Source organism: Falco rusticolus, chromosome 1 (assembly GCF_015220075.1).
Source record: "Falco rusticolus isolate bFalRus1 chromosome 1, bFalRus1.pri, whole genome shotgun sequence".
Classification (NCBI taxonomy): domain Eukaryota; kingdom Metazoa; phylum Chordata; class Aves; order Falconiformes; family Falconidae; genus Falco; species Falco rusticolus.
The window spans coordinates 14039432-14058683 of NC_051187.1; the positions used below are offsets into that span (position 1 = coordinate 14039432).

The following is a 19252-nucleotide window of genomic DNA, read 5'->3' on the forward strand; positions in this document are numbered from 1 at the left end:
TAAAATGTATGTTTCTAATAAGAGAAAATAAAAATAATCTTAGAAGGTTAAAAATTATTCTGTTATAGGACAAACACTATTGGGAAAAAAGAAATAAGGTTAAAGGAAACAGACTGTTACATGGGATTTTGGGTTACCTCAAGGGTTGGATTTGCATTTCCCTAGAATACTACCATAATACTTCTTACTCATTGCTGGCTCCAGGCATAGCTGAAACTTAGTACACTGATTACTTGAAACAAGAAGTCAACATCGCAGAATTCCCAGTTGTTCATTTATTTTATTGTTCTTTATTTCAATGAGATTCTTAAGAGGAAGGAACGTGGGGTTGGACCACTAAATGCGGATAAAATCATAATATTTTAGAGCACTTTAAAAAGAAAGGAAATCTCCATGATGCGTTTATATTGAAAAGTCTCCTTTGTCCATGCATGATGTACTAGTGATATTCAGAATCGAACAGAAGAGGTGCTACATTCAGACTTGGGGATGTCGCTACCCAAAGGAAGGATTCTCATGGCACAGACATTGGCTGTACTCATAGGTCAACAGCCTGCTTGAACTGTTCGTGACAGTGCTCGAACCCAGTCCCCCTCCCAGTCTAGTAAGATGATCACACATAAAAATGGATGAAGTAATGCAGGTATACAAATGGATTGGTACTCCTATCAAATACATAAAACTTTACCTGTAACAGTTTATTTCATTCTATTGAAACACTGGCTAAAAAAAGTCTGGATGAATGCAGTATAATAAAGTCTGAAAAGGAAAACGTTATGATAATGGCTTTACAAAAATCTGAGATGAATCCTTGATGGACTTAATTCACTTGGTGGACAGAATCTCACAGACTTTAAAAAAAAAAACGCATGGAAAATTATATAATCAGATAAGACAGTTAAGGCTGAGGCTGACATCGCATTTGCTAATGGGGCAGATTTGAAAGCATTTATTGCACAGGCTGCAAAAACTCGGACGTGAACACAGCTTCTGCATAATCCTCACAAACATCCTGCAGCTCTGCTGCCACATCACATAGGGCTTCTTCTGTTAGTTGCTCTGCAAGACTTGAGGGAGAGGGAGGGAAGGAAAAGGAAAAGGTTCTGAAAGTCAGATTTAAAATTCCAGTCATTTGTGCCATTGATATCAATGTTCTGATTTTAAAAGGTAATGCTTGTATTTTTTCATTCTTTCTACTGCTTAGCCCAAGGAAAGATCTAGTATGTGTTGTGTAAGATACCAGAAATTATTTCCTCAGTCCGATTCATAGCAAAGGACATACTTCAGGCTTAAAAGTGTTGAGAGATCTCCGTTGCTTTCTTTTTTCAAACTCTTAGATACTAATCCTGCTTTAGGAATAAGAGTTAACAAATTATGGTGCTCACCCAAAAGCCACTGAAGCAAATGGGAAGCTTTTTACTGATTTTAGCTATCACTTAATCAGGACTTAGTGAGAAAAACAAAGTTTAAGGAAAAGCGAGATGAGAAATTTCAATTTTCAGTGATCTCTGGACCACAGCAGATGTTACAGAATGGAAAACTATTTTAATGTAAGAACACAATTGTCTACTAGCCTTTTGAAAACTTCCCTTCAGTTCTGTGTATATTCTAAAAATATCATAACGTTAGTCTTCCCAAGACCTTTGAGCATGGCATAGGAGTGGTTCTTTTGAACACTGTGGGATACGTTCTACGGAAAAGATCTGTAATGCCCTTCCGGTGGTATGACCACGCCCAGTGACGCATGCTGGGCATCGGACTGCGGCTTGTAGCTTGATTCAGTAACATCAGGCAAATGGCCGCAGTGGAACCCAGCTGTCAGGAGACATTCACTGCCATGTCATCCACCTGCCAACCCCAAGAAGGTTCCAGTCCTCGCACTACCCAGCCTCACGCTAGTTACTAAAAGGTCGAAGGCAGAATGCCAGCACTGAGAACTGACAAAGGCATATTTCATTGGTTTAGTTCAGTAGATCAAAACACAGCGGTCTAACTATAGTTATTAAAAATTTGCCTCTGCTTATTCAGTGGGCAAACCATCAATGCACGTAATTAACTTCACATGTGCAAGTCATCTCAAATATTGCAGAACCTGGTCCCGCGGAAAGGAAACACTGATGCAGATGTCAAATGTTGTTCAAATGAGCTATACCACTTATTTCCAATGCCACTACATTAAAAAATGTGTGCAGAACTTTAAAAACTGTTGGCAATTAAGCCTGATGCCCAAACTGCCAGTACAGCAAATTATGGCAAATCATTTCATCTACAACCACTGACGTTAGATTTTTTAAAAATTCTTTCTTAATACTCCAGAATTTTCTGGTTTCATTTCTCTCCTCCATTGTTAGAAGTCTTCTGATTTCCACTGTTACAGTCGTGCGCCAGATTCTTCAGTTCTGAAAGAACAGGACTAGCAAGCTTTCAAGTTCAGCCTATATTTCCGTGCATTTTTTGGGCTGGGACTTTACAAGACCAATAGGGATTCAGAAATGTATCATACATACTGAAAACGATTTGTAGGCAGTTGTAGGCTATCACTCATATGATATCGTAACCAGTGATATAATGTAGCTGCTCTACCTGTTACTGAGCACTTATTGAAGCTTCAGTGCAAGGGTGGGTATTTCAGCTTACATTGTACCCTGCCTGCTTTAGCAGACATTCAGTGTAACAAGTTTTCCTTGCCAGGATGTGAACAGCAGAGAGACTGTTAACTGCTTCTTCACCTCTTCTATTTGTACTAAGGGTTAGTAAGCCACCTATGTCACACTTCCCACAGTGAACTCCATGAAACATGAAGACTTGTGGAAGAGAAAGCAGTGAAATCTGTGCTAAATCCAGTTGACTCCTTTTAAAGAATATCTACTGTTGTTCCATGAAACATCAACTTCAAAATCCCTCAGCACAAAGATTAAAATTTGCTCAGTTATTTACAGCACTTTATTTCTTTTCCACTCAGAAAAAAAAGTTAATGTTGTTTTCCTTTCCTTCAATTTACCTGTTGATGACAGCCTTCTGAAAATAACGTTACCCTAAATTTCACAGTTGTTTTTGTGGTAACACCATAGAAAACCGTGAAAAATAATCACTCCTCCAGGACATTCTGCTCACATATCTTGTTTTATCCAACTACCTTAAAAATGAACACCAAGTACCAGTAGAGAAACAGTGCAATAGCCTACTGCTTCTGGCTTTCAATTTGGAATTTAAAGGGTCCCCTCCCCAGTCCTTACCTGAATAGGGACAGAAAAACCTTTTCATCAGCCCATACATTCACTTCAAAAACACAAAAGATAGTTCACATACCTCTCAGCAATCTGCCATGGATTGAAACTGCCTACTGCCTCATGGGAAATAAGCTTTAAGTGATGCTTGTATCTGCTGTTATAATCCAAGACGCTCTGGAGCATATGCTTTGGCACAGAGAGAGATACATAGCACTCTTTCTGTAGAGAATTCCGAGTCAATTGCTGCAGAATGTAATTTCTAGTCTGCAGCTTCTCCTCTGCTTCTTTGTTTTCATCAATATCACTGGAAATACACAATAGCCATTAAGCCAGAACTGGATTTTCAAGTACCTTTTTGATGGATCAGAAAACCTCTTCAAATAGTGACCATAATTTTCTATTATGAAAACACTATAATTAAGACACACAGCTCATATGCATCATAGTTTAGTGTAGGGATGAACAGTTCACTTACTTGCCATCAAAACGTTTTTCAAATAAAAAGTCCATTTCCGGCTCTGCGTGTCCAATTAATTTGGTTATCTGAATTGGATGAGGAGATGTAGGTATTGTAGCTACTGATGCAATTTGTTGTTCTAGAAGGAAGAAAATAACATTTAAAATTGTTCTTTAGAAGAGAAAAATTACATTTACTGCAGGTAAATCTTCACAAAGATTTTTGCTTCTTTTAAGTGTAAGTCCTTCAGATAAGTAGAGTATTGATGGTGACAAGCCCCTAAAATCTAAATTCAATACAAGATTTCCAAGACCTCAGAGTGTGTTAAAAGCTGAGCATTTTAGAAATCCTACCTTTATGATAAATAGTTTGTTGTGTCAGCGGATACTTCTAGAGGAGAGATAGAAAACACTACTCTAAAACTAGTGTAGTCTATTAAGCTTGGTAGTAAATCCAAGATGGGAAAAAAATCCAACAAGATTTGGGATAAGTCTTCACAAGTCTTATTTTGAGATTTTCCAACTAGTGTAAAACAGTACATTAAAGTGATCAGATACTCAGCTTGGAAAAATCAATGCAGCTTCACTGTTGTACTCATTCAAATAGTAGGATAAAGAAGAGAGCAGGGGGATGGGAAAAACAAGACGCTTAAGTCACCCTTATTAGCATGCCACCATGGCAAGCAGCATTAAGGTATCTATGCTTATGTATGGGAAACATCAAACTATTGTTTGGAATGTTACCTTTCATTAATGAACAGTTTCATACAGGTATTATTTAGGTCCCTCAATTAAAAATTTAGTCTGATGTGAAAAGTTAGTTACATCTTTCATCTGAAGGACTTTACATGCTTTCTTTTATTTTCTATTCAATAAAAACAGGCAGGAAAAATGTGATTAAGATGAATGGAAGCAACCAAACTGTGTTTTTTTTTTCAAGGATTGAATACTTTTTGCTGAGGCACACTGGACAATGAATTCTGTACACAAAAATCCAGATTTTCTGAGGCTATAAAAATTAAACTTGAGTGTATGCTGCAAGATCTAAAAACAATTATCACCACCACTTGAAAGGAACAAAGTAAATTACTCAGAAGATTTTTCTCTTTCCATCATCTCCTGTGTACTGCCAGAAAAACCCTAAACTGCAATGGATTCACTGCTACAGCAGTACTTATGTAACATTTACTCTTAAACTCTAAGCCATATAAACTGAAAGTTTATTAAAATAAAGGAAAGAAAATGGGAGAAGCAAACTAGAAGATACCTATCTGTTTGCTCCTGCCTAAAGTAAATCAACAGCAGGAACAAACAAGGCTGTCTCACTGTACCTTACCTCAGCCTGTGCACTTTTAAGAATAGTTTTGAATTCATCAGCATGAAAATTATTACTGCTAGGTGTTTCAAAGCAATCCAAGTCAAATGAGAACACACTACTGTTTTCAAGATTTAAGATTACAGAATTTACCCAGTTCTTTTCCTCAAAACTGAAGACAGGCAAGTCATGAAGAGCTTAACATGAAACCGATGTTAAGTGGACATGGCTTTTGGATTACCTCCGAAAGTAAATAGCTGTCTTCTGCAGTAAATCCAAGTAGCTTACGTGTGAAGTGGAGTGTATGTACTTATGGAATATCATCTTCACCTGCCTAAAAATCATTACTCACATTTGGCAGAAAACTATTTAAGCTAAGGAATGACAAAATGCCTAGAAAAGGACCATATTCAAACTTAACATTTGATGATTGGAAGTATGTATAATGATTCCTATCCTCAGCTAAGTTGCATAGCAGTGATTTCCATCCAAATGCAGCACCCAACAAAGGCAAGGTAAAAATGCCCAGCCTGTTTCAGGAAGAAATCCTTCCACTTTAAAATACTGACTTTTAAACTCTATTTCAGAAAACTGTCCTCTGGAAGAAAGACCTGTAGTATAAAGTGTGTCTGGTTAGTGCTATTTGATCAACACCTATTCGAATGATTTTATCTCAAACCCATGTGGATTTAAAGATACAAATTACAGGAAAAAAACCAAGTTGCATTAAAAGACACTTACCCAGTTTTGTCTTCTGGGTTCCAGAACTCTGAATCACTGTATGCATATAAGTTGTGAATCTCCTGCGTACAGCCTCCTGGTATCTATGGTTTTGAACACACAAAATTAATCAATCAACACTAGTAGCAGTCTCAGCTGTGATAGTTATCACCCAATAGGAAAGCAGGGATGATCCTCCTTGGTCAAAGTAGGCTTATCTTGCCCTATTTAAGTAACACAGAAAAAGGGTTGTTTTTTGAAATCACAGATAATCGTCTTGTTCAAAATGCCATACATTGGTGACTCAACTACGTTGCCAGTACCATGGCAGCTCCTCCATTTCACATCAACAGCAGTAAGCCAAACGACTAAGGGTCCTCAAGCTGTTCCTCTCTTACCAATAGAGAATTCAAATGTATGCTTAAGTGCCTCATATAGATAAGGACACTCCACAATGTATAAACTTCATGCTTCCCACTTATGAATGGATCTCTAGAAGTAAATGGTACTGAAGTCAGTAATTCTAAGTTATGATAAATTTCACTGAACAGAAAGGTTGAAATGTGATGTGAACCAAAAAATGGAAAAGCTGACCAAAGCAAATTTTTTAAGAAAGCCATATATGAGAAAATTCAAGGCAAGTAAATGATAACTTCGTGAATATTTACATAGAAAGATGTATACATAAGGGCATAAACAACCATATACATCTGATTTCCCCATGTCACCCTGTAAAATATTGTGGATTGACAGAGTGTATTTCCTTGAGATGCTCATGCTACTAAATACTAGGATCTATTATCACAAAAATATGGGGGGTGGGGGGGTGGGGTGTAAAAAAAAAATCATAAATATTCAAATACTTGCCAATTTGTGAGACAATCAACATAATTGTCATACTGATTTTCCCATTCACATATGATGATCTAAGTCACAAAGTCTTCAGGTGGGAAGCAAACTCAGATCTACCAACTCTAAAGCTAGCGATAAAACCATTAGAGCAAATATTAATCTATTCTTACACAACGTTTTGCTGGAAGCTCAAACTCCTTCCAAGTGTTTCATTTCATACACTGATCCAGTCAGACCTTCCTTCATTTAAGAATGTAGATACTGACAGATACTGCAACTTATGGACAGTAAACAAGAAACTGGCACCAATGAGGACCAACCAAGAGAGAAAATCTTACTTCAATTTCTTCCATTCTTTGTAACATTGACTCCAGACTATGAGTGTCAGCCACAGGCAGAGCCTCAGTCTGGAGCCTGCCACGCTGCTCCATACCCCACAGCTCCTGAGCAGTATCTTCCAAAAGATCATCCAATAGCTTATCACTCAGAATATCTGCATTTTCTGCAACCTGCTATTTAAAAAAAAAAAAAAAAAAAAGCAACACAAAAAAATCACACAGCCAGTGCAAGAAATAAACAAAAAAACCCAAAACAACTGTAAGAAAGAATGCTTACAAATCAAACATTCCTTACAGCAGCTTATGGAAATAATACAGTTGCCATTTCAACTTTTCCCTTCAATGAAAATCCAAATAAATTCTTGCTTTCCTTCCACTCATACAGTAAGCCAAATATATAAAAACAGGTTAGCATGTTCCTACCAATAAAATCAATGGATATGGAACAAGGTTGCTACGCAACTATGTTCCCAAATGGGAAGACAATACTGTCACAGGTTCAGAGATCACCCAGGAATTCAAGAAAGTCAAGTGAAGGCCTCACTCTTCCCAAAACACTACACACACATTTAGCTTACCATATAGGAACAGTCTCACAGCAGCTCCAGGTGGTAATGAGTAAATATATAGGATACAGGCCACAGCCATAGGTTTCAGTTTTAGCAATTAGCCAAGGTATGACATCGCTATTCGTTTACTTGTATTATTTTATATGAAAATATTTTTCCTCCCAAACAACTTTACGCATTCAAGGCTGCATCAAGCAAAACATGTACAAGAGATGATGTTAGAAAGAGCTTTCTCATTGTTTCATATTGGACATGGCTACAAACCAATACTTTATAAGGCACACATGCCCACACAATGACAGTTTTAAAGATGTGGCTTCCGTGAGTTGAAATTGCTAAGTTTGGGAAATCAGTACTATTTTTCCAGATGCATTCTGCTATACAGCAAAGTTAAAAATTCATCTCAAATGTCAAACGACTTTAATCTAAGACAGATAGAATATACCTTCTCAGTTGCATGAGTTGAAAGGTGGGTTAAAAATGAAGAATCCTTCACATGACAGTTCGTTTCCAAGGAAAGATTGACCTTCTAAATAAAACACAAATCCTCTCATGATAATCAAGCTTTTTGTATTATTAGTCATTAGTACTACTAGTACAAATTTATTTAAGTCATTAAATACAATATTTTAAGAATTATTAAAATAATCTTATCAAGTCTAGTCATGTTCAGCGTGGAACTGTTATGACCGTTCAAAAACAACTTAAAAATGCATCTACTTGACAAGAAGCTAACCAAAAAAGATTAATGCAGCTTTGCCGAACTTCATCACAATAATTCAAGACCCACATACTGAAATGGAGATATACTTGCCAAACGTCCAAAACTGTGTTACTACATAAATATGACTTGAACTAAGTTGAAAAGAAACTGTGTTGCCCCTCTGTAAATGTTTAGCAAGTATAAACATCCTTCAAACAGAGCCATGAGTTTGACTGTACTACCTGTGTCCTGTCTAACAGAGGTTCTGAACACTCCCATACTGCCTTCTCATCTTTGTCTGCGTACTGGGTTGGAGAAGTACTTTGTGACCTACACAAAAAAGAACAAATGACAATGCCATTCTGAAACTTGGTATGACAACAATAATTTAAACCCCCAAACACATAAATGTACTTTTTGGGGGACTGGTGGGAGTGGGGAGAAGACCATATCAGGTTTGACACCATTTAATAGCTCTTCAAAGTAACTCATTACCTTAATTTTTGTATTTCTTTAATTTCTCCTCTGCTAAGGTCAGCTAAAACCTTCACTCTTTTTGAAGTTTCTGCTTCAAGCCATGGAAGTCTTCAAAATAAAACAGTAACATAGAGGGTTAAAAAATGCACATCCTAACATCTGAATTTCCGAAATAATGTGATTCTGAGTATTACTTCAGAAAACTTGCAAAAAACTTTAGAGGGAAAACGAATACTGACTTCAAGATCATATAGAGCCAGGAAATTTTCTTGAGAACCAGGGATCTTCAATTATGTTTCTGCTACTGGCAAACAGGCAACACCATGGCTATCTACAAATACTACACAGCGAGACAAGCTTCTTATCTTACCATGCATGCTGCCTAGTACAGATCTAGCAGCTGGATCTCCTGCTTCAACTGCCATAAGCAGCAGTCCCAAAGTAAACTAAATTTGGGGAGCCCTGGTCTACAGGATGCTCAGCATAGTTTAAAATAAATAAACCCATGCTCCATTAGTGGCTAGGACAAAGACATACATATTGTTCTTCTGGAACAGGGAGTTAATACTTACATTCTTAATGCAGTGCCGAATGGCCATTCTGCATACTGTGTGTTTTGTCAAAGCCATGCCTAGCATTTTTTGGCCTGTGAGTCACAGACAATACTTGGACCTGATCCAGGAAAAAGCATAAAGCAATGGCTCTTCCCAGGCTGTATGGATGAGGCCACTTCGTGCCAAGTAAAAGAATACAACTATCTGGAAGTAAGCTGTGCTGTGCCACTTGCCTTCGCAATCTGACAGCCAGGCCAAATCCACCCTATTTACTAGCACAAGTACAGCAGCATTTCCACAGGAAAGCAGGGCTAAAAGAGGTTCCACTAGATTGTGAACATACCGCCTAGGTGAAACATGTGGAGAGGTAGTGTTTGGAGGCACGCAGGGTATTCTGCTCTCCTTAACAGGTTGTTTGTTCTCCTTTAGCTGGAAAGCTATAGTTGTCTCTTGAAATCGGGCATGCTTTCCTTGAGGCTGTACCCGTCTTGATTTTAAAGATTTTGGCATTCCCTTAAAATGAACACAATCACATTTATAACATACATTCCAGTTGCTGAGTTTTTAAAGTATTTTGCATGCTGCTTCAGAATTTGTCTTGAAGACATGCCTACTGGCTTTGTTGCACAGTTAATGTACGTGGAGGTTTTACAACTGATTCAAAGGGAAGTACAACTGTGCCTGAACAGAACGTATGCATAATCCTGCAACTATTTTTTTTGTAAACAGTCCCAATTTTTCCAGTGATGTTCTTCATGGGGAAAAGATTCCTTTGAAATTACCAGAATCAGACTCTACATTAACTCTTAACAAATCCAAATAGAAGGTTTCCACGGTAACATTTTATTCAGCCCTGAGACTATACTATTGCCATATTTGTATTTTCTACAAGGACACTTAGACTAGTCCCCTCAGTATGAATTTCTGAAATGCTTAACTTTCCTGCTCACAGCCCTCACTTTTAAGATAGATAGGGGAAGCAATGAAAGTTACATCTATGTTACTGTATCAGATCTGCCTTTTCAAGCTTAAAGTGATACTCTGAGGAAGGGGGGGAAAAAAAGTGTTTTATAAGAACCCCCAACTATTTGCAAAATGTAGCACTTTGAAATATTCTTTAAAGAACTCATTTGTTTGCATTACAGAAGCCTTTTGATGGTTGCAAGGAGGACTCACCAGGAACCAGAATTTGTATTGTGAAGTTTTTATCATTTCTGTAACCAACAAAGTCAATCTGCCTAACTTATATCCTCCTACCAGCATTAGCACAACATTACTGCTGAGCGCATTTTTCATAACAGGATGACCAATAAGAGAAAAATATTTCAGCTTTAATTTCAAGTTGAAAAATAACCATGCTAATTTCAAACATGAAATGAGTTTCAGCAAAAGTTTTCCTTGCTAATTCTGTTATTAGTTCTAGTTGCACAGTGTGTTTCCAAGGAACAGCAACACTACTTTCAAAAAACATTTAATAAAATTGTCATAACCACTAAAAATAATGTGGGTAGATAACGTACTTTATGCCTCCTAGCTCAGAATAAAAAAATTGTGAGGAAGTGCAAAGTGTGACAGTGTCTTACAACATGGAACAAAACTCAGAGAACAACTAGAAGAAAGCATAAATTTTTTTATCACTTCCATACCTGTGATTTTGCAGGTAATAACATGCTTTTCTTCTTCAAAGGGCCACTTTCAAGGATGGGATCTTTTTTTACAGCTCTAGGTTGCACCAATGCATCTACGCTTTCTTGTAAAGTGGCATTTCTCTCTGGAGTAGGTGGGTCATTTTCTTCTCCGAATTTATTGTGCTGTGTATAAGTACAACTGTTTGCCTTCTGAACTGCTGAAACATTTGCAACATGTCAATGTTTATCTGTACCAAAAATAAAACTTTCAACTGTAAGTTGAAAGGGGCAAGAATCATCTTTATTTCTACACTTGATACTTCTGTTATGCTAGGTATACCTAATCATGAACTTTTAAGCTCTACCATAATTTTAAAAAAGTCAAATAAAAAACGAAAAAACCCAAACTCTTTTACTTCCATCAAGTATTAAATAAATTGTCTTTCTTACACTGTTTCAATGGACAGGAGATTTTGGGGTTTTGTGTGCATACACATATTTACACATATATAGGTATTTGAATACACATAAGTATGAAAACCATGGGAAAGCCATATGAAGTCTAGGCAATGGTAACAAAACATGCTTTTTTAAGCAGCAAGACACATGGAAATAATTAGATGCTTGTCAATATACTGTCTCTCTGGACTGCCAAAGATTAATACATCTCATGGAATTCTTCTCACCCTTACCTAGGCATAGAAAGGAATACTTACCTTATCTAGGGGTAAAAAGGAATACTTACCACTCTAGTAAAAAACAGTAGGAGATATGAGAAAGACACCCCCAAGAAGAAAAACAATTAATACAGATTATGTAATAATGTAATAAGCTATAATGGCTTTCATGAGGTGTCAAAATACTTCAGGTGGTAAACAGTAAATTACATCACATCAACCTGAGAAAGAATAAAGCCCATTTCTTCCATATATCAAGTAAAAGAATAATAAACTAAACCAACTCCCAATAGTTGCATGGCAAACCAGTAGTGAAAAAAACAAGCCTTCAAAAAAACCAGCTTAACTATCAGTTAATGTGTCTCTAAGTACTGCAACTCTGATTACTGTGCAGAAGACATTAACATTAACGAGCTGGCAAGAACAAAACATAGCCAGCCCCCTTAAAAGCTGAGAAATTGCATAAACCAAGGAAATTCTGAGCCAAGGCTTCAGTGTATCTTTTCACTGTAAACCGTTCATCAATAGCTTTGTTGGAAATTTGCAAAATGTCAGCAACTTTGCATTCCAAAATAGTACATTTATGCAGTATTATCTACATAGATACTTGGAAATATTCCGTATGCACCATTAATGTCAACTCATAAACTGCCATTTAGCTGTACACTGCAGAAAAACAATCCAAATATAGCCCACAGTACAAGAAATGGACAAAAATAGGAAGAACATGATCATAATAATATGAACAGGCATATAAACCTGCAGCAGGTCTATCATCTCAGGGAAACAGTTGAAAAAAATGCACGGCAAGGCTATGTGAATCTGACAACTACATATGGGCTGTTACACACTTCTGACCAACAATACGTAACATACTGCAAAACTGAACTGCAGATGATAAGTTAACTGTTAAAAATGTATTTAATAAATTAAAATACAAACCAGTCAGGAGACTCCTGGCAGCTGGAGGTTTTCTAGGTTCTTGCCCATGCTGTCCCTTTAAAATGAGAAGTTTGTTTTCTCCTTTTGGAGATATAATCTGTTTTCTGGCTGGAAACATCTTAGTGTTCCTTGGAGATTTGCTGTCAGATGCTGTAATACATTTCTTCACTTTTTGGGGTGTTCGTTTCTTTTCCAGCAGTGCATCCAGATCCTGCACCATATATTTACAATTTTAATTACTCTCTCAATAAACCTGATGTAGTAATAAGCAGCAAATTCAAGCTTCTAAGTAGCTGGAACTTTTTTGGTGTGGGTTTTTTTTTGTTTGTTTTGTTTTTTGTAGTAGTGATTATTCCTGATAGCTTATTCATGCAGAAGCTTCTTCATATTATCAACTTAAATCTTAAAGAGAAAAAACTTGCATTTTTGTATTTACAATTGAATCTAGCAAATTAATTGCTTACAGCATGTTCAAAAAGAAACAGACACAAAGGCCACAGACAAAAAAAAATAAAATGCTCACATGACTATGGTAAGACAGACAGGCACTTCTTCCAATGCTAAGCCCAAATTTAAACAACTCTACCTCTTTTCCAGTTCCCAGGCAATTAGCACTGTTACTGTTCTCATAAGTACTTCAGAAGAGTAAAAATAAAACCACAGCTCTTAAAACTAGAACAATATTTTAAGGAAAATAAAACACCTTACAGCTGTTTTATCAGTTGCTTTTATTCAAATTAATTAAATACTATTTTTGTAATAGTTCAGGTTTACACAGGTTCTTACTTAAAAAAATAATCTTGTAGGTAGGAAATGCAGCAGGAAACGTGAATCAGAACTTTTCTATTATACCAACAACACATTTTAAGATAACAGATATCACTAACAAAAGCCATTTGAAGGACACAGAGCTTAAGTAACTCTTGTAGCTACAACTTTATCTTCTGCCTGGACAATTCTGAACCCACCACCATGTGTGAGGCTCAGATGCTCACCACTAATCCTGATGACTAAAGCATGCATCGCAAAAGAATAAACACATGACTTACACCAATGTATAAAATCCAATTCTTTCAGTGCTGAAAATGGCAAATTAATCAGAGCAACCAGTGCTTTGTTGTCACTGTCACTACCAGTCCTTATTCTACCAGGAGAGCCAATAAAGACAGGGAACAGCATCAACAAGAACCGCAGCAGGTGGCTCCCATGTTTAGGACGCAACTCTATTTTACACCACCATTATTTAGGAACATAAGAAACACATTTATACATTAGAAATGTGGCCTTTAAAAAAAACAACAACAAACCCAAAACAAACAAAAAAAACCCAACAGGAAGATATTCTGGCATTTTGTGAACACACAATATAGTTTGCAGTCTCATATTTCACAACATCTTTTCTGCTTTGGCAAAAACAAAATTATTTTTCCTACCTCAACTTGCAATAAAACATCTATGATAATGTCAGAAATGGAAGAATCCACTTCTAGCTTGGCAGAACAGAGAGACAGTTGTCGAATGAGACTGCCCAGTTCCTTGTAGTGGGTAGGAATCTGCTGCTCTGTTTGATCTGTAAACTGATTGGCAAATGCCTGCAAGGCTCGTACAGCTCCTCTGTGTGCTGCTGCCAATCTGGATACAGCTCGAGACTGGAAGTATGGAAAATAAATGCTTTAATAGCTATAGTTTCTACAAATACTGATAGTATTCAAAGAATTGTTGTCAAGATTTCAGGGAGAAACACGCAGGCTTGGGATAATTCTGATGGGTATGAGGCCACTTGTGAGACACAACAAAACTGGCATTTAAGTAATCTACTAAAGGTGCTACGCAACAGTACTCATATCAAGTATCATGCTAGCCTCAGATAAAATAGCCTGGTTATAACATATTCTGATGTTTCTACTACCTATGCCAACAGAGTACTGTAGTCATGGGCTTGACCCTAACATACAAGAACTGCACAAACATAAAGCATTCTCCATCCTCCAGTTTTTGTTACAAAAGAAAATACTAGTGATGGAAAAGTACAAGAGAACACAAGGACAGTATCAGCCAAACAGTAGGCACAATCTCAGTACTGCCTTTCTGAAAGATGCTGGGCCAAGAAGAAAACCAGGAAGGGGGCTGGTAAGACTGAGTGGCATCAACAGGAAATCAAAAAAAGGAGTCAAATGTAGCACACAGTGTTAATCAGAAAAGGAAGTGGAATGAAGAAGGAATTAAAAGTCACATAAGAGCAGAAGACCAACAGCCTTCCTCTCCAATTTACTGCAGACAGGTAAGATCTGAGAAGAGGGAAGCAGCAAAGGCAGTATCAGACCAAGCAAGACATACTTCTTGTGAAAATGAGTTGAAAGGTCAAGATACAAAGAAAATCTCCCTTCTGGAGAGGGCTCAGGTGTACCCTATGCAGTCAAACTCAATTAGCTAGAAAACTTTATATCAATATAAGTTACTCACAGCCTGAAGGATAATTACATCTTACCTTTTTAGTATGTTTGATTTTATGAGGACTCAGTTTCTCTAAATCATCCTGAATTTCTTTTACCTGTTTATCAAGGAAGGAGGGGGAGGAGAGGTGAGTCAGTCAGAATTAGCTCCATGCCTATAAACAAATAATTAATGCCCGAGTGAAAGTCCAAATTTTCCAATGGTGACGCTCCCCTCTCCAATCACACCATTCAAATCTAAATCAAGTTCAGAGATAACCTGATTGAATTTCTCTCGTTTCAGTTCATTTCTGTCAAATTCATCACAGTCAACTAGCTACTATACACACCAATTTAAAACACTGGTTCCTACCTGTTGCTGGAGTGCATACAGCATCCGAGCTGACCGTGCAGCTTGCTTCTGTCTCCTAATACAAACTCGTTGCTCTTCATCAGGATCTAAAATTTTTCTCTCTTTCCCTAAAAAACATGAGGTTTAAAGTTTCATGTCTTAATTTAACCTGTGAAAATCCTGATTAAGCCACGATAAATAATTCAGCAGCAAGACTCTTTTGTGCAGAACTAATACACAATGCATCACGTATTTTGCAGGGATCCCTTGAGCAGTAATGCAAGCTAGTAATTTCAATTCTACATCATGTCTCTATGTAGAATTTGACTAAAAATGCTTATCAATACAGCTTATTAGTTATAGTTTACAAAATCACGTGACCCCTTAGTTTTATTATAAAGTTATAGGTAAAGCACTCAAAGTGAGGAATGGTTAAACTCTGGCTAATTATTACAAAAGAACCAACATAGTGTATACTGGGGTTGGCTGGGATGGAGTTAGTTGTCTTCAGAGTCACCAATATGGTGCTGTTTTGGATTTATGACTGCAACAGTGCTCATGACGCACCAGTATTTTGGCTATTGCTGAGCAGTGCTTTGCACAGCACTAAGGATTCTCATTTTTCAACTATGCCTTGCCAACACATAGGCTGACCCCAACTGATCAAATGGATACTCCATGCCATGCACAGCAATAAAAACTGGAAGGTTCTTTGGGGAAGGTTGCCATGGCCCACAGATTGGCTGGGCATTGGATCTGCTTGTGGGAGGTAGTGAGCGATTACCTTTGCATCACTTGTTTTGGGTTTTTCTTTCTTCTTCATCTTTCCTTCCCTCACTAAACTATCCTTATCTCAACCCCTAAGTTTTCTTGCTTTTAATCTTCCTATTCTCTCCCCCATCCCACTGAGGGGGATATAAGCACAAGCATGTGGTACTTCACTGCAGACCGGGATTAGCCCACAACACTGTGACAGAAAGCACATTAATCATGCTACTTACTGTACATCCATAAATTAGGTGAGTCAGACTTGTGAAATTAAATCTTACCAGCTGTTGCCCCCTTTCTTGTCACCGATAAGAATGTGGTTAATTATGATACTGTTTTTTCCAGCCTGAATATCTAGCCAATAGGTCTACAGACACCAGTATTTTTTCACCCACATTATTAAATAGCCTACCACTAATTTACTATCATTGCAGGTTGGACTGGAACTCACCATACTCAAGAGATATTAAACCCTACTATTGCTTAAACTGGTTAGCCATTCTAGTTTTCATCCCCATTTGAAAAAAGTTAATGGTTCTCAAAAATCCAGAACTAAATATGGGTTTTAATCCAAGCCAAAAAAAAAAAGAAAGAAAAACAAATCAACAAACTACTGTATATTTATATAACATAATTATTGTTCAGTCTTACACCTTTTTTAGTCAGTTCTTCAATTTTCTGGACATAGTTCCTCAATTCTTTTTGCAGCCGCCGGACTTCCTGCATAGTTTTACCTTCTTTTTTGTTCACATTTGGCTTGGGGTCTGGTCCTGTGTCATGGGTGGGTGGAGAGTCCAAAACAGCTGGTATTACCTTTCCCTCATTTGCTGTGTAAAGAAAAACTTTAGCGCCAGAGGCGGTAGTTTCCAGTTTAGAAGGCTGACTGAGTTTCTGCTGATATTTCGAAAGAGTTTGAGACTTCAGTGCATTTTTATTTTCTGGACTTGTGAATACTTTAGTCATGTGCTGGTGTGACTTCTGGACCAGCAATGGTTTATTGACAGCATCTCCAAACACTTGCTCTTCAAGATGTCTTCGTTTTATGTCCCTTTTGGCTAGTTGAATAGCCAATTTTAGTCTCTCCTCAGATACCACTGAAAACATGCCAGAGCTTCTTATGCTGGGGTCCTCACTTACAGCTAGATTTCTCTTATCATTGCATGCCTTCAGTTTTTCTATTACAATTGGACGGGGATTAGATAATCTGAGAGCCAAGTTCTCTGGAAGTGCAGGAACATTTCTATTAAACTGGAGCTGTACCAAAGTGTAAAAAAAAGCTGATGTTACACAGAACACTTTACACAGGTAATGTACCTCTAGCATATAATAGTAAGGAAGATAGATCTTCTTTCGTATTAGAATGCATTCTGTCATGATGGTGCTTCTTCAGTGTATGCAAGGCATTTTGTCCACTCAAACAAATGCCAGTAATCAGAATTATTTTGAATTAAACATTTAGATAATCTTGTAAATAACATTAGGCACTTATCTGCAACTTCGGATGGGCACCTTAGGAAGGGTACACACACTGAAAAATCTGCACCAAAGTGACTAGGCAATGGACAATAAATGCCCTTATAAAGATTTTTTTAATAGTTCTTCCAATGAAATTAATGAGTTATAACAACAATTAACATTAGTAATATAAATGGGTATGATTATATCATAATGATTTAGTAAGGCATTACTAAATTTACAAGAGAGAAAAAGATGGAGATGCATGACGAAGGAGAAATGGAAAGCTGAAACATGGTAACAGAATAAAGTTTCCAGGTTCTTTTTTCCATGTAGTAAAGTAAGAGGTTAAAATAGTATATTGGTTTAGACTAGATAGTGTTAAATTTCTTCATAGTATTTTGTACAGTGCTGTTTTGGATTTGTGATGAAAAGAGCATTGACAGCACACCAATGTTTTAGTTACTGCCGAGCGGTGCTTACAGAGTGTCAAGGCTTTTTCTGCTTCTCACACCACCCCACCAGCAAGTAGACGAGGGGTGGGCAAGAAGTTGGCAGAGGAGACAGTCAGGACAGCTGACCCCAACTGACCCAAGGGATATTCCATACCATATGACATCATGCTCAGCAATAAAAGCTGTGGGGAAGAAGGGGAGATCATTTACAGTTACAGTGCTTGTCTTCCCCAGTCACTATTACACGATGAAGCTGCAGAAATGGATGAACGCCTGCCTGCTGATGGGATGTAGTGAAAGAATTTCTTATTTTGCTTTGCTTACACGCACAGCTTTTGCTTTAACTATTAAATTGTCTTTATCTCAGCCCATGAGTTTTCATGCATTTACCCTTCCGATTCCCCTCCCCATCCAGCTGAGGGAGAGTGAGCAAACAGCTGTACGCTGAGCTGCCTACTGGGATTAAACCACAACAGACAGGTAAATATTTACAGATTTGGTTTCCGATCTATACCCGTACAAAAGAACCGTGTCAAGATTATGTATGACAGTATCATGAAAGCAAATATGCACGTTTAACAACGACTAGCAGGCTATCTGAGGAAGTGGGTCGTAATCTTCTTGATGATCACAAATGAAAACCAATTGAGCATCGCTGCAGAAATCAACTAATACCTGTGTTTGTAAAGCCTCTGTCTCATTCCTGTGTAGCTGGGCAGTGAATGCAAACGTAGCATCAGACATAGCTGTCTGGCTTGGCCCCATCACATCGGCTCAATGCTGAAAACCCCGTTATTTTTCCTTTGTTTACAATTACAACTGTGAACACAAAAAGAATCATAAGTTATTTCTGCCTCTCAAAAGCAATCCCTGGTGTCAATATGATGTCAATAACGGATAGTGAACCAACCTGGGGAGGCATGTAGAAACAGAAAGCGTAACGCGTGTGCTCATACAGGTGGTACACAAAACAAAGAGTACAATCCTGCCATTTAAGGTAAAATGTACAGTTTATAGCCTTCTTTTACATACCCCCATGGAGAGCTGAGGAGCACCACAACGGGGGGCGGCACACGCCACGAACCCTACGACGGCTGCAGAACTTTCATAGCTATGGCTCCCCCGGCAGGGGAAAGGCACCAGGTCGCAGGCAGAGCCCGGGGCAGCCGGGCCTGTGCAAAATCCGCCAGTGTCCACGGAGCACAGGCCGAGGGCACGCTCGTACCTGAACTGCTTCACAGAGAAGGATTTAAAACAGAAGCGAAGTGCCTCCTTCCTCTAGGAATTAAATAGCGCTGCTAAAACTCGATCGCGACTGAAGTACGGGCG

At 37.8% G+C, this 19252-nt stretch overlaps 1 protein-coding gene across 1 annotated transcript; it reads right to left on the minus strand.

Annotated features, from left to right (window-relative positions):
* Positions 1–260: 260 nt before the first annotated feature.
* On the minus strand, positions 261–18693 carry KIAA0753 (KIAA0753 ortholog). Its single transcript, XM_037411084.1, has 16 exons — positions 18599–18693; positions 16667–17267; positions 15267–15373; positions 14950–15012; positions 13895–14110; positions 12462–12672; positions 10861–11060; positions 9558–9727; positions 8679–8768; positions 8426–8513; positions 7926–8009; positions 6912–7085; positions 5743–5827; positions 3706–3826; positions 3310–3534; positions 261–1067 (listed from the first exon to the last, which is right to left on the minus strand). Exons 1-16 carry the CDS (start codon positions 18686–18688, stop codon positions 950–952), a joined length of 2643 nt encoding a protein of 880 aa, XP_037266981.1. The 5' UTR covers positions 18689–18693; the 3' UTR covers positions 261–949.
* Between the last annotated feature and the right edge of the window lie 559 nt (positions 18694–19252).

Bases quoted from the DNA above. Each gene is read 5' to 3' on its own strand.
- KIAA0753 (XM_037411084.1), bottom strand. From the start codon at position 18,688: ATGGGGCCAAGCCAGACAGCTATGTCTGATGCTACGTTTGCATTCACT. The intron at 8,769-9,557 runs GTATGTTCACAA...TTTATTTTGAAG, and splicing joins CCACATGTTTCACCTAGGCG to ACTTCCATGGCTTGAAGCAG. The intron at 8,514-8,678 runs GTAATGAGTTAC...TTTTTTGTGTAG, and splicing joins AAAGAAATACAAAAATTAAG to GTCACAAAGTACTTCTCCAA.